The 10,909-nt window shown below is 52.9% G+C and overlaps 1 protein-coding gene across 2 annotated transcripts in view; it reads right to left on the reverse strand.

Moving 5' to 3' along the window:
- Positions 1-7,506, reverse strand: part of ABHD17C (abhydrolase domain containing 17C, depalmitoylase) — a 49,466-nt gene extending 41,960 nt beyond the window's left edge. For both annotated transcript variants that reach the window (XM_075558075.1, XM_075558074.1), the window contains exon 1: positions 6,837-7,506. In XM_075558075.1, coding sequence (XP_075414190.1) covers positions 6,837-7,414 — 578 coding nt within the window. In that variant the 5' untranslated portion in view covers positions 7,415-7,506. The remainder of the gene's footprint in view (positions 1-6,836) is intronic.
- Positions 7,507-10,909: the final 3,403 nt, after the last annotated feature.

Here is a 10,909-nt window from a genome sequence, read left to right on the forward strand (position 1 = left end):
CAAACTCACTGCCATCAAGTCTATTCCAACTCAAGAATGACCCTGTGAGACAGGGTGGAACTGTGTCTGCGGGCAGAAATTGGAACTCTTTACAGAATAGGAAGTCTCGTCTCTCTCCCATTGAGCAGTTGTGTTTTCAAACCACTGACCTTTTCTTAGCAACCCACTGCATAACCAACCATGTTCCCAGGGCTCCTGTAGCGTCAGGTAGATATTAACGTGCAAAACAATCAGCTAGCACATATTTTACCACTGCCTTAAAGTAGCACATCAGATGAGAGTCAACAAGTGACAAATTGGTGAAGAAGGGTGTACACAGATGTATAGAGCTACACACATACACACGTACATGTTTACATACATACATATGCAAAGAGGCATATATCCTTTTTCAACTGCCAAGCAAACTCTAAAGAGGTGCCAGGCCTGAGATTCATTGTACTGGGTTGGATTTTACCATGCAGTCAATTAAAGCAAACTCAAGTGCTTTCCTTAAAAACCATGGCACAGACGTACACTAGCTGCCTCATAAGTAAGCCAAGTCGGGTGGCCCCCTCCTTTTCATTGTGAATGAGGTGAAGTCAAAATTACGATGTGCCTTGTGCAACATGACACCGTGACCTGAGAGCTACAATTAGACTAACTTCAGAAGAGTTAGGAAAGGAGGGCTGCAGAATAGGGTCTGTGTTCATCAACTTTTGTAAATCAAATTTTTTAGGCATCTTAGGGAAGCTCGAAATTTAATACAATCCTACTCCTTTAAAAAAAAAAGCATTCTGTTATCCAAGTAATTACTTCCTAAATACATCTGTGTGGAGATTCTAAATTCCTGTATCACTCGCCGTCACGGAGTCGATGCCGACTCATAGCGCCCCCATAGGACAGGGTCGAACTGGCTGCTGTGGGTTTCCCAGATTGGAACTCTTTACAGGAGAAGAAAGCCTCCGCCTTCCAAACAGATGGATACTTTCAACACCTGGGCAAAGTCCCATCAAAAAGGGACACCTGCTACCAAAGCCAGACCCTGCAGTAACTGTGAGATGCACACTAGTAAGTAGCTCTGCCCTTGGCAAGAGGGCGGGGCACCAAAAACAAGGACATGTGTAAACAGGCAGGAGGCAATCCCTTATCTACTTCCTCCCTGCCTTCCCCATTTCCACAGCGCCCTCTTTGCTAACCCATCTGAACTTTGTCCTGAGGCAAATGCTACCCTTCTGATCTCAAAGGCTGCTTGTTTAAGGAGTGGCCAGTCCTAGATTCACTGTTCCCTCATAGACTGTATACTGTGGGCAGAGAACTGAGGCTCGGGAAAAGTCTACTTGTGGGCCTGAAGGGCGACGGAGAGCTGATTCCAAGTCACAGTGACACTTTCTGAGCCAATGAATTTTTTTTTTTTTTTAAACAAATCTTTCCAGGAGCAGAGCCTCCTCTTTCTGGTTTCATCAGTCAAACTCGGAGGGGGTGGGGGTGGGGGGTCCCACGCAGTCTTCCCTGTAACAGTCTGACAGTATTGTCTCTCAGAGAGCTGGGAACAGAGACAATCCAAAGGAAGCCCACTGAGTAATAGTGACCTCATAGTAGAGTAATACTATTCTTTACGTTTCTGAGACTGTAAATCTTCATGGGAGCAGACGGTCTCATCTTTCTGCCCAAGTAGTGGCACGTTGGTTTGAACTACCAACCTTGTAGTTAGTAGCCCAAGGCTTAGCTCATGGTGCCACCAAGCCTCCCAAGAGAAAAAGAAGCTAGGTCATTCATTTCAACATGCCCAGGAAGCTACTTCACTAGGCATGCTAACCAAATACACCATTCACAACCAACAGAAGGTACTGCTTCGGGATCCCAGCACCTGAATGGCACTACCATCCTGCCCTGACTTCTAGATTTCCCAATTGTCCAACGCACTAAACCAAACTCACTACCATGGAGCCAATTCCAACTCACAGTGACCCTAGAAGACAGTAGAATTGCTCTCCATCTCTACAGGAGGAGACAGCCTCACCTTTCTCCCTCAAGGCGGCTAGTGGGTTCGAACCGCCAAGCTTGAAGTTAGCAGCCCAACCCACCTAACCCAGAGTGCCACCAGGGCCCCTGCTTCTGATGGTCTAAAACAGTGAGACATGATGAAAACCTATCCCATTGTTTTGGGATGAAGAAAAGTCAGTCAAGTATTAGCAAAGGGTAGCTGGCAAAGTGCCTGGCAGAAGCCCAGCCGGAAGTTCGTTAGGAAAGGGAATACCTGTCTGTCTTTCGTCGTGTTGCCGTCATTTGCTCTGGCACATCTAGGCACTGGAAGCCTGTTGGTCCTCCTCTCTCTACAGCCGCTTTCTCTGACGGGGCCCATGTTTCTCCGTGCTTTGAAGCCTCTTCTCCTCCAAAGCCTTTGCCGCTCTCATCAGGCAGAAGGCTGAGACCACTGACTGACTGTGGATAGCATCTGTAAACGCTGCTGCCCACCCGGATCACAAAATGCCCCATGCTCCTGCCTCGCCAGATGAAAAACTTCCACCTGAAACATCTGGCTCTCTGGAGCCTCAGCCCCCGTGGTGATGCGATGCTTTGGGTTTGGACTTCCCGACCCCCTGGATTCATGCTCTCTTGTGCTCTGCTTCCACTTCTGCACACTCTAAACCTGCGGGCACCGGGAGTGGGGGCGGGGCAAGGTCCAACAAAGACATCCTTAAGCCCGGTGCCTGTGAGTGTTTGACCTGATTTAGAAATAGGGTCTTCGTCGATCTACTCAAATTAAGAGGAGGTCCGTCAGGGTCAGCTAGAAGTCAGCATGGCAGTCATCTTTATGAAAAGAGAGGCTCTGAGACAAAGATGGGGACACAGTGTGATGGTGGAGGTAGAGACCGGAATGGGACTGGGGAAGGAGGAAGCATTTTCCAGAGAGCATGTTTGCCTGCAGGCGCCTTGGTTTCGGATTTCTGGCTTCCGGAACTCTGCGAGAAAACATGTTTGTTGTGTTCAGCCACCTAGGTTGTGGGACTTCGTTACAGCCGCCCACTTGTGGGATGTTGGCTGCGGAGTCTGAAGCCACCTGCTCACACTCACCCACCACAGCCTTTCCATGCATTTCCAAGCTCATGGTACAAGAACGCAGCCACCCTCACTCCCACCGTGTCCACCCCACCAGTGGGCTGAAGTGACTCCAATTCATTCCTCGGTGGCTTTTGTTCACAATGTACTTCAAAGGAACCTCGCTGACTGGTGGGCATATGAATGCATCGTATCCCTGTCTCCACCGGGCCTTCACACGGTTCCCTACCAACTTGAGCTTCTTTGACACGACGTCCATGGTCTTTCTGACATTCACAAACTCTTCCACAGCTACAAGCCTTTGGGGTCATTTTGTAAACGCTTCACAAAGCCATCTGCTATCCAAAGGGCAGGAACCATCTTCAAGCCTCTGCATTTACTTCCTCCGAAGCCCAGGGCTGAGACTCCTTGCCAGCCGTGATGTTCATCGTTTGGAGGGATCACTGCCGGCGGCTGCTCCTTGAGGAGCACAGTGAAGGCCTTAGCTGCCTTCCAAACTGCTGGTGGCTCAGGTTCACGCAGAGGTGCCTTAGAGCAGCGGTTCTCCACCTTCCTCAGGCCGCGACCCCTTCATACAGCTCCTCATGTGGCGGTGACTCGCCAACCAGAACATTGTTTTCGTTGCTACTTCATAACTGTCATTTTGCTACTGTCATGAATCAGGTGACCCCTGTGAAAGGGTCATTCGACCCCCAAAGGGGTCACGAGCCACGGGTTGAAAACTGCTGCCTCAGAAGAAGGGCCTGGTAGTGTCAGCTCTTACCTGTTATTCGGGGTCTGCACACGTGAGTATTGGTCCTTGAAGCCCTCATCCCAGGGCTCACTAAATAGTCACCGAAGCTAACACAGAAAGGTAAGGGATAAAGAGCCCAGAGAAACACGGAGGGAAGGGCATTCCTCTTCTGGTCAATAATGACACTTGAATGTCACAGGAACATCCACAGAATGGATGCAAAGTGAACCAGACCTTGAGCTGATACACCTTAGCCTCTTTCTTGTCTACAGTCAGCCCGGGAGAAGCCCTGGAGGCACAGTGCTGGTTACATGTTGGGCTATAATCCACAAGGTCCACAGTTTGAAACCACCACCCACTCTGAAAGACAGGGCTTTCTACTCCTGTTAACAGCGATGATCTTGGAAACTCACAGGGGCAACCCTAGCCTGTCCTACACGGTCGCTATCAGTCACTACTGTTACTGTACATTCGACTTCTGAAAGTCAAAGAGCATCTAAGGACTCATGAGAATCCAACTTCACAAAAAGAGAAATTACCCCATTTATGTACAGGGCACCAATTACGGCATGTGCAAATAGAGCCCTGGTGGCACAAACAGTTAAGCACTTGGCTGCTCACTGAAAGGCTGGAGGTTCAAAGACGGAGCTGATCTGGTATCCCGAGGAAAAGCCAGGTGAACTGCTTCAGTAGAGGTTACAGCCAAGGAAACAATATGGGGGTCCTTGGGAGGTGCTAAGGGCCCGATGAACTCCAGAATCAGATAACTTCTATCCAATCGGAATAACCGGGACACGTAAACGTGTAACTCTTGGGAAGTCTGAGAAACAGGACTCCATGGTGTGGTGGAAAGAGTGCTCTGAACTAGAAGTTAGGTGACCAGGCAATTAGCTATCTTCCTCTGTCAAATGAAGTTGCAGGGCCCCGCACATGGGTGAGGAAACGCATTTAGTGGTCCACACCACCTTCGGTTTCTTCTCCTATGAGGACTAAAAACCCATTTCCCTATGCACTCTGCTGAAGGAAAATATACTGTTGTGAAGCAATTGTTTCTGTTACGGAGACGCAGCTTTGGGGGGTGTGCTTGGTCAAGACTCTTCCAACTGAGAAGCATAACCGGGTTTGAAAAGCACCGAGCAAAGAGATTTCTAAGGTTTCTTGCAATTCTAAGACTACCCTTCAGTCTCTACATTTTAACCTATATTGCAGGTGGATAATCAATTTGGATATGAGTTCTGGAATAATGTTAAACGAGTCAGGGCATTACGGAGATAAACCACCTGATAATGCACACCTTCACATTATCCGGAACAATGTCATATAACACGAAGTATGACCAGTCTCCAGGAACTACGTATACCTCACACATGTTGTCACACAGACATACCCTCAGATTCAGGGCAAAGGGTGAGGAGCCTTATACCGGAAAGGCCTTCATTTTAATGCAGATACCCGCACACAGAAACCGTATTCTGTGGAAATTTTTAAAAGAAACCTCCTCGAGGTTGCATTTTAAAACACTGAATGCCAACTCGTAGTTCCACAGCAAATTTTAGTAGCGTGGTGGTACATGCTGGGCTGCTAATGGCAAGGTCAGCAGTTCAAAACCACCAGTGGCTCCAAAGAAGAAAGACGGGGCTTTCTACTCCCATAAAGAGTTACAGTCGCAGACACTCACAAGGGCAGGTCTACCTTGTCCTATAGGGTCGCTATGAGTCGGTAGGAACCCAATGGCCATGGGTTTGGGTTTTTTGAGTTATTGAAGGCACGTAACGTACTATGGAAACCTACACTGGAACCGGTAACTTTAGAACTACTTGTGGATCCGACTCAGTAACTCGCATATGATAAATACTCGTCTGCCTAAACCATTTTCCAGTGACTACATTTCAAATGAGGGCATGGATGGGCAACGCGTGCTATGGAGTACTTCCTAGTTGGACAAGTTATTCCCCACACAGGCCAGGGGTAATTTATCAGTCTCTCGATAAGCATGAATGGAACAAAAGCATTAATGTTGGAGATCAGCATAAGCCAAGCAAATACATGAGATAAAATCTTTACTCCGGCCCATGGCAGCAACAGCATCCCCTGTATGTGTTCTGGGGACCCTTTCCTGTGAGGAAATCAATTCACATTAAGGACAGGACTCCAGGTCCGGTCACCATCCCTGCAGTGAAGCAGGGGTGCAGATCACAGACATCAAAGCTAACAGGTGACCGACCGGACTTGCTAAACTTTTGTTCAAGTTTAGAATAAAACCCAAGCTTTGGGCTTGTATTGATGCCCCTCAACCATGCCCCCGATTTTGTGGCTGGCACGCGCGCACGCGCGCACGCCGCCTTCCATAAATATCTTCCCAGTCTTTCTGTGAGTGCCAATTCAAGGTCACGAGCTTCCTCAAACCCTTTAGCTTCAAACTCACCCTGGTCTGTTTCTAAGCCTCGGTGAAAGGTGCCAGGCCGACGGCTCCCAGCAAACTTCCTGCCCATCCAGTGCCAGCTACTCTGCCCCGCGAGGGAGGCAAACTCCTCCTCATACCACGCAATCTTCCAGCAGCCTCCGAGGCTGCCAGCCACTGCCCCGCGGAGCCTGTTCAGCCACCAAGTCCTTTTGGAGGTCGTTTCAGCACAGCACGGCCCTCGTTTTACAGGGAAACGAACCAGAGGTCTAGTGACTTACGTGCCCAAGGTCACTTCAGCATCGGGCTGCCAGCTCATGCAAGCTCAACACCAACCAGAGTTCCTTTCGGCCCGGGCCCTAAGCTTCCCCCCTAAGCCACTTGGGGGAAGCTGAGCCACAAAAGACCCAGGAGGATGAAGCCAAAGTGGGGGGAGGGGGGCCCTTTGAGCCTGAGCTTGCCGGGAACCTGCCATCAGGGCCCCGGTGGGGCTGGCAGGGGGAGTGTGAAAAGGCCAGGGACGGGGAAGAAAACCAAACCCAGTGCGCCCAGGGGCTCTCCGCTCGCCCACAGCCTCGGGGCCTGGGCCCCTCTCCCCCGACGACCGGTGCCCACCTCCCCACGGCTGCAGGCCGGCCTGGGAGACCGTGCGGGACTCACCGGGTGCGCAGCGCCTGCCACGCGGCGTCGATGTCGGCGTAGAGGTTCTTCTCGGAGGGCTTGCCCGAGCTGACGCCGTAGCCGGAGTAGTCGTAGGAGAAGATGTTGCAGTTGATGCGCGAGCCGAGGCCGATGTAGAAGCTGCACATCTGGCCCAGGTCCACGGCGTTGCCGTGCGAGAAGAGCAGCGTGTAGCGGCTGGAGGGCGCGCAGCGCACGAACATGCAGCCGAGCCGGTTGTCCCGGGCCGTGCGCGAGAAGAAGACCTCGACGGCGTCCAGCTCGCGCTGCGAGTACTGCCAGTCGGCGCGCTCGCTGAGGTGCAGGCTGCACGCGCCGGGCCCCGCGCCCGCGCCCTCCTCGGGCTGCTGCGGCGCCGGCTGGGCCGCGGCGGCGGCGGCGGCTGGCGCTCCGGGCGTGCCCGGGCCCCGCGGCTCCGGCGCCAGCACCGTGTAGGTGGGCTCGGGCGGCAGGAAGGCCAGCTTGGCGGCGATGCGGCTCGGGCACGGCGGGCAGCAGAAAAGCCAGCACAGCTCGCCCAGCGAGAAGCCGTTCATCCTGGGGCCTGGCTCGGGCATCGGGGCGGCCTCGCACCCGCCGCCGCCGCCGCCGGCCCGGCTGGCTGGCTGGCTGGAAGGCTGGCTGGCTGGCTCCGGAGGGCGGTGGGGAGGGCGGGCGCGCGGCGAGCGTGCGGGCGGGCGGGCGAGCGCGGAGGGCGGCTGCGGCCCGCGCGCCCGGCGGCAGCAGGGAGGCGGGGCGGAGGCGGCGGGGGCGGGGCGTGCCGAGCCGGGGCGGGGCGGGGCGGGGCGGGTCAGCGGCGGCCCCGCGGCCCGGGAGCGGCGCGGGCGCCCGGGCCCCGCGCGCGGCGGCACACAAAGCCCGAGGCGGTGGCGGCGGCCATGGCCGGCTGCTGCGCGCCGCCCCCAGCGCCCGCCCGCTGCCGCCACTTCCGGGTTACCGCGCGGCCGCCGCCCCCCGCCCCTCCCCGGGCCCGCGCAGTCGGGCGCGCCGCTGGCAGGCTGCGGCCGGGCACCGCCTGGGGTGCGGCTCCGGGCTCCCCCCCTGCGAGGACAGGGGCCACCTACACCAGCCTGGGAGTCACAGTAGGGAGCCCCGGTCCCGAGGCCGGCCGAAGCTAAGGGGTCTGCCAACTGGGGGACTGAGCTGATGCCCAGAGGTGCCCACTCCGCTCTGAGAAGCAGCATGCGGAGACCAGCAGGAGCTCGCCAGCAACGCCGTGCCCCACAAGTGCCAGGCGCTGGACTTGGGGACAGCTGGACTATGCCCAGAGCCTCCGGGCCAGAGGGGACTGTAAAGGGTCCCCGGGCATCCTTCCGGAGTGGTCTGTATCCCTTGCTCCCATCCTTGCCCCTGGCATTCCCTTCTCCATAGCCAGGTGTTTGTTAGGGATGGGGTTCTTGATCTACTGAAAGGCAAGTGAATGAGCTGAAGAGTTGGCGGGAACCTGAAACACGTGGCCCTTGTGGTCAGTACTGCTTTCAGAACCGCCTCTCTAAATCCTCAGTGCCATAACGGGTTCTTTAACTGTGTTGGGGGCCATCGGCCGGGCGGTCATGGAGTATTTTCCTGTTGGATCAGGCTGCTTCCACCTAGAAGCAGTGGTGTTAGCTTTCTAGGGACATGATTCCACACGGAGCATCTCCCAGTGTCTAGAAAACAGCTGTTATAAAGAGGTCGTACGCAGGTACTGTACTTAGTAGACCGTCGAGGTTGTGTGTAGTCACAGGCTGCAGTGGATTTTCTGGTAGTAGCAAGGTGCCCTTTGTGGTCGCAGTGTCTCTGGAATTGTGTTCTTCTAGGATTTTAGGGGGTCTTGGCCATGAAATAGATCTGTAAGTAGATAAATGGTCTGTCATCTTGGCCGTCAGCTTTAAATCCCCTTATATCCAGTGCCTTGAACCTGATGCTCAGGTGCCTGTGACTGTTCTATTACTTCCCTTTTCCCTCCGGATTTGGCAACGGACCTGTCTGTCAGGAGTTGACAGGAGATACCCTTCCTGGACTGCCAAGCAGGGCGTCTAGAGGCGCGGAAGTTGGCAGCATCACCGCTGAGCACTTGTTCTCACACCATGTCCAGAGAAGACGGTTAGCTGCCATGGTACGCATGCCGAGAAGCAGGTTCTGAGGGCAGTCTTGGTCTCCTGGGACTGCTGTTTTCACAGTTCAGGGGGTACGAACAACAGAAAGATACTGGTGTCAGTCCTGGAGGCTAGAAATCAAATCAGCTGTGTTGCTGTCTGCTGGGGCTCTGAGAGAGAAACCGTCATGCCGCTCGCTCTCCTTGCTTCGGGTGACTCCAGGCTAAGCCGAGCTTTCCTTGGCATATCCATGCATTTCCACATAGGAAATGCGCTCCCTTTATAAGGCGAGTGCTCCTATTGGATGACGGACCCACCCTCCTTCCGGGTGACTTCATGTTAATTTAATGGGAAATACTTTCAAAACCAGTTTCCAAACGCGGTCACATTCGCAGGTATCAGGATTTAGAACTTCGGCATATCTTTGGGGCAGGAGAGGGACACAGGTACCCTCATCCAAATGACTTTGCCCATCCTGATGTCATTAATAGGGAGAAAGACAGGTCATTCTACTCTAAACAGTTACAGTCTTGGGAAATCACGGGGGGCAGTTCCACCCTGTCTGGTGGGATCCCTGTGAGTCGCAGTGACCTCGAGGGCCCTGAGTTTGGTTTGGTTTTGGTATCATTAACTGTCAAGACCCTTTCTTCATGAAAAACAAACAACTCTCACTGCTATTGAGACCATTCTGACTTACCACTTCCCTATAGGACAGAGTAGAACTGCCTCTGGGGTTTTGAGATGGCAACTCCTCCCTAAAAGGCATTTAAATTCATTCCGGTTCCATACACATGGGGAAATGGCTGGGACAAAGTCTTAAAAGCCAAAGTTTTTTAGATTCCAGCAATTATGTGGCTTGCTACAAGAGTTTTGTAACTTGTTCCCAAGGGGGTGATACTTGAATACTTCATATCTTGTCATCACCACAAATGTCATTTCTCTCTGCTCTGTGAGGTGTCATTGGGGGACTCCCTCCCACCCTCAGCAGCCCTCCGCACCACAGAGCAGAACACTGCCCAATCCTGAGCCCTCCTCGCAGAACAAAATGGTTAGGCGTGAGCCCGTTGTTGGCTGTGCCAGTCCACCTTGCTGGGTGGTCTTCGCTGTCACTACCATCTAGCAAGCACAATGTCCATTAGGTGCACAGAATGGGCAAGACATCTTGGAACTTCACAATTTAATTAGGAGATTCAAAACTATCTTTCTTGAGCCTCTATGGGGAAAAAGTTTAAAGCATTTATATATATGAAGGAGTGCCCCCCAAGAAACGGAAAAAGCTCCACTAGGCGGAGTTTTCATAGTATGCATTCCCCTCCCCCCCCAGGTGAGCATCCAGCAACACGCTCTGAGTTAGTGCACCCAGAGGCGTTGCCTGGGAAGGTTCTCTCTGGACATAGTGAAATTTTTTTCATAAAAGAAATTTCACTGGAACCTCATTTTGTGTGTGTGTGATGGCCGATATAAGAGAATAGTGTGGCTGTGAAATTTTGTTTCCTGTGCGGGGGTGGGGGGGTGGGAAATGCCACAGAAACTGATGTGATGTTGAACACAGACCACAAGGACCCCGCTGTGGTAAGAACTCAAGCGTACGAGTATTTTCTCATTTCAAAAGGTGAAATGTTGATCGAAACCTCCTTCTAGATGTCCGTCAGCTTCCCGAATGGACAAAAATGTCAACAAAATCCATGCACCTGTCCTCAAAGATGGACTATTGGAGAGATGGGGAGGTTATCTGGACTATCTTAGAGCTCGGTTTAGTTCATTTTAATGGAGATTTTGCCTCAGGTTATGACTGACCAGCAAGAGCGTCAAGTAGAAACATGCCCTGCCTTGAGAGAACAGCTCCAAAGCGTTCCAAACTTTTTTTCCCAAGGTCATTACTGGGGCTATTCTTACGGACCCCAAAGCAGACATCCATCAAGCCAGTGGAAGACATCATTCTCACCTCACCCTCCCTCCCCAAAAGCTCATCAA

This window comes from Tenrec ecaudatus, chromosome 9, assembly GCF_050624435.1.
Source record: "Tenrec ecaudatus isolate mTenEca1 chromosome 9, mTenEca1.hap1, whole genome shotgun sequence".
In the NCBI taxonomy this organism is placed as follows: Eukaryota; Metazoa; Chordata; class Mammalia; order Afrosoricida; family Tenrecidae; genus Tenrec; species Tenrec ecaudatus.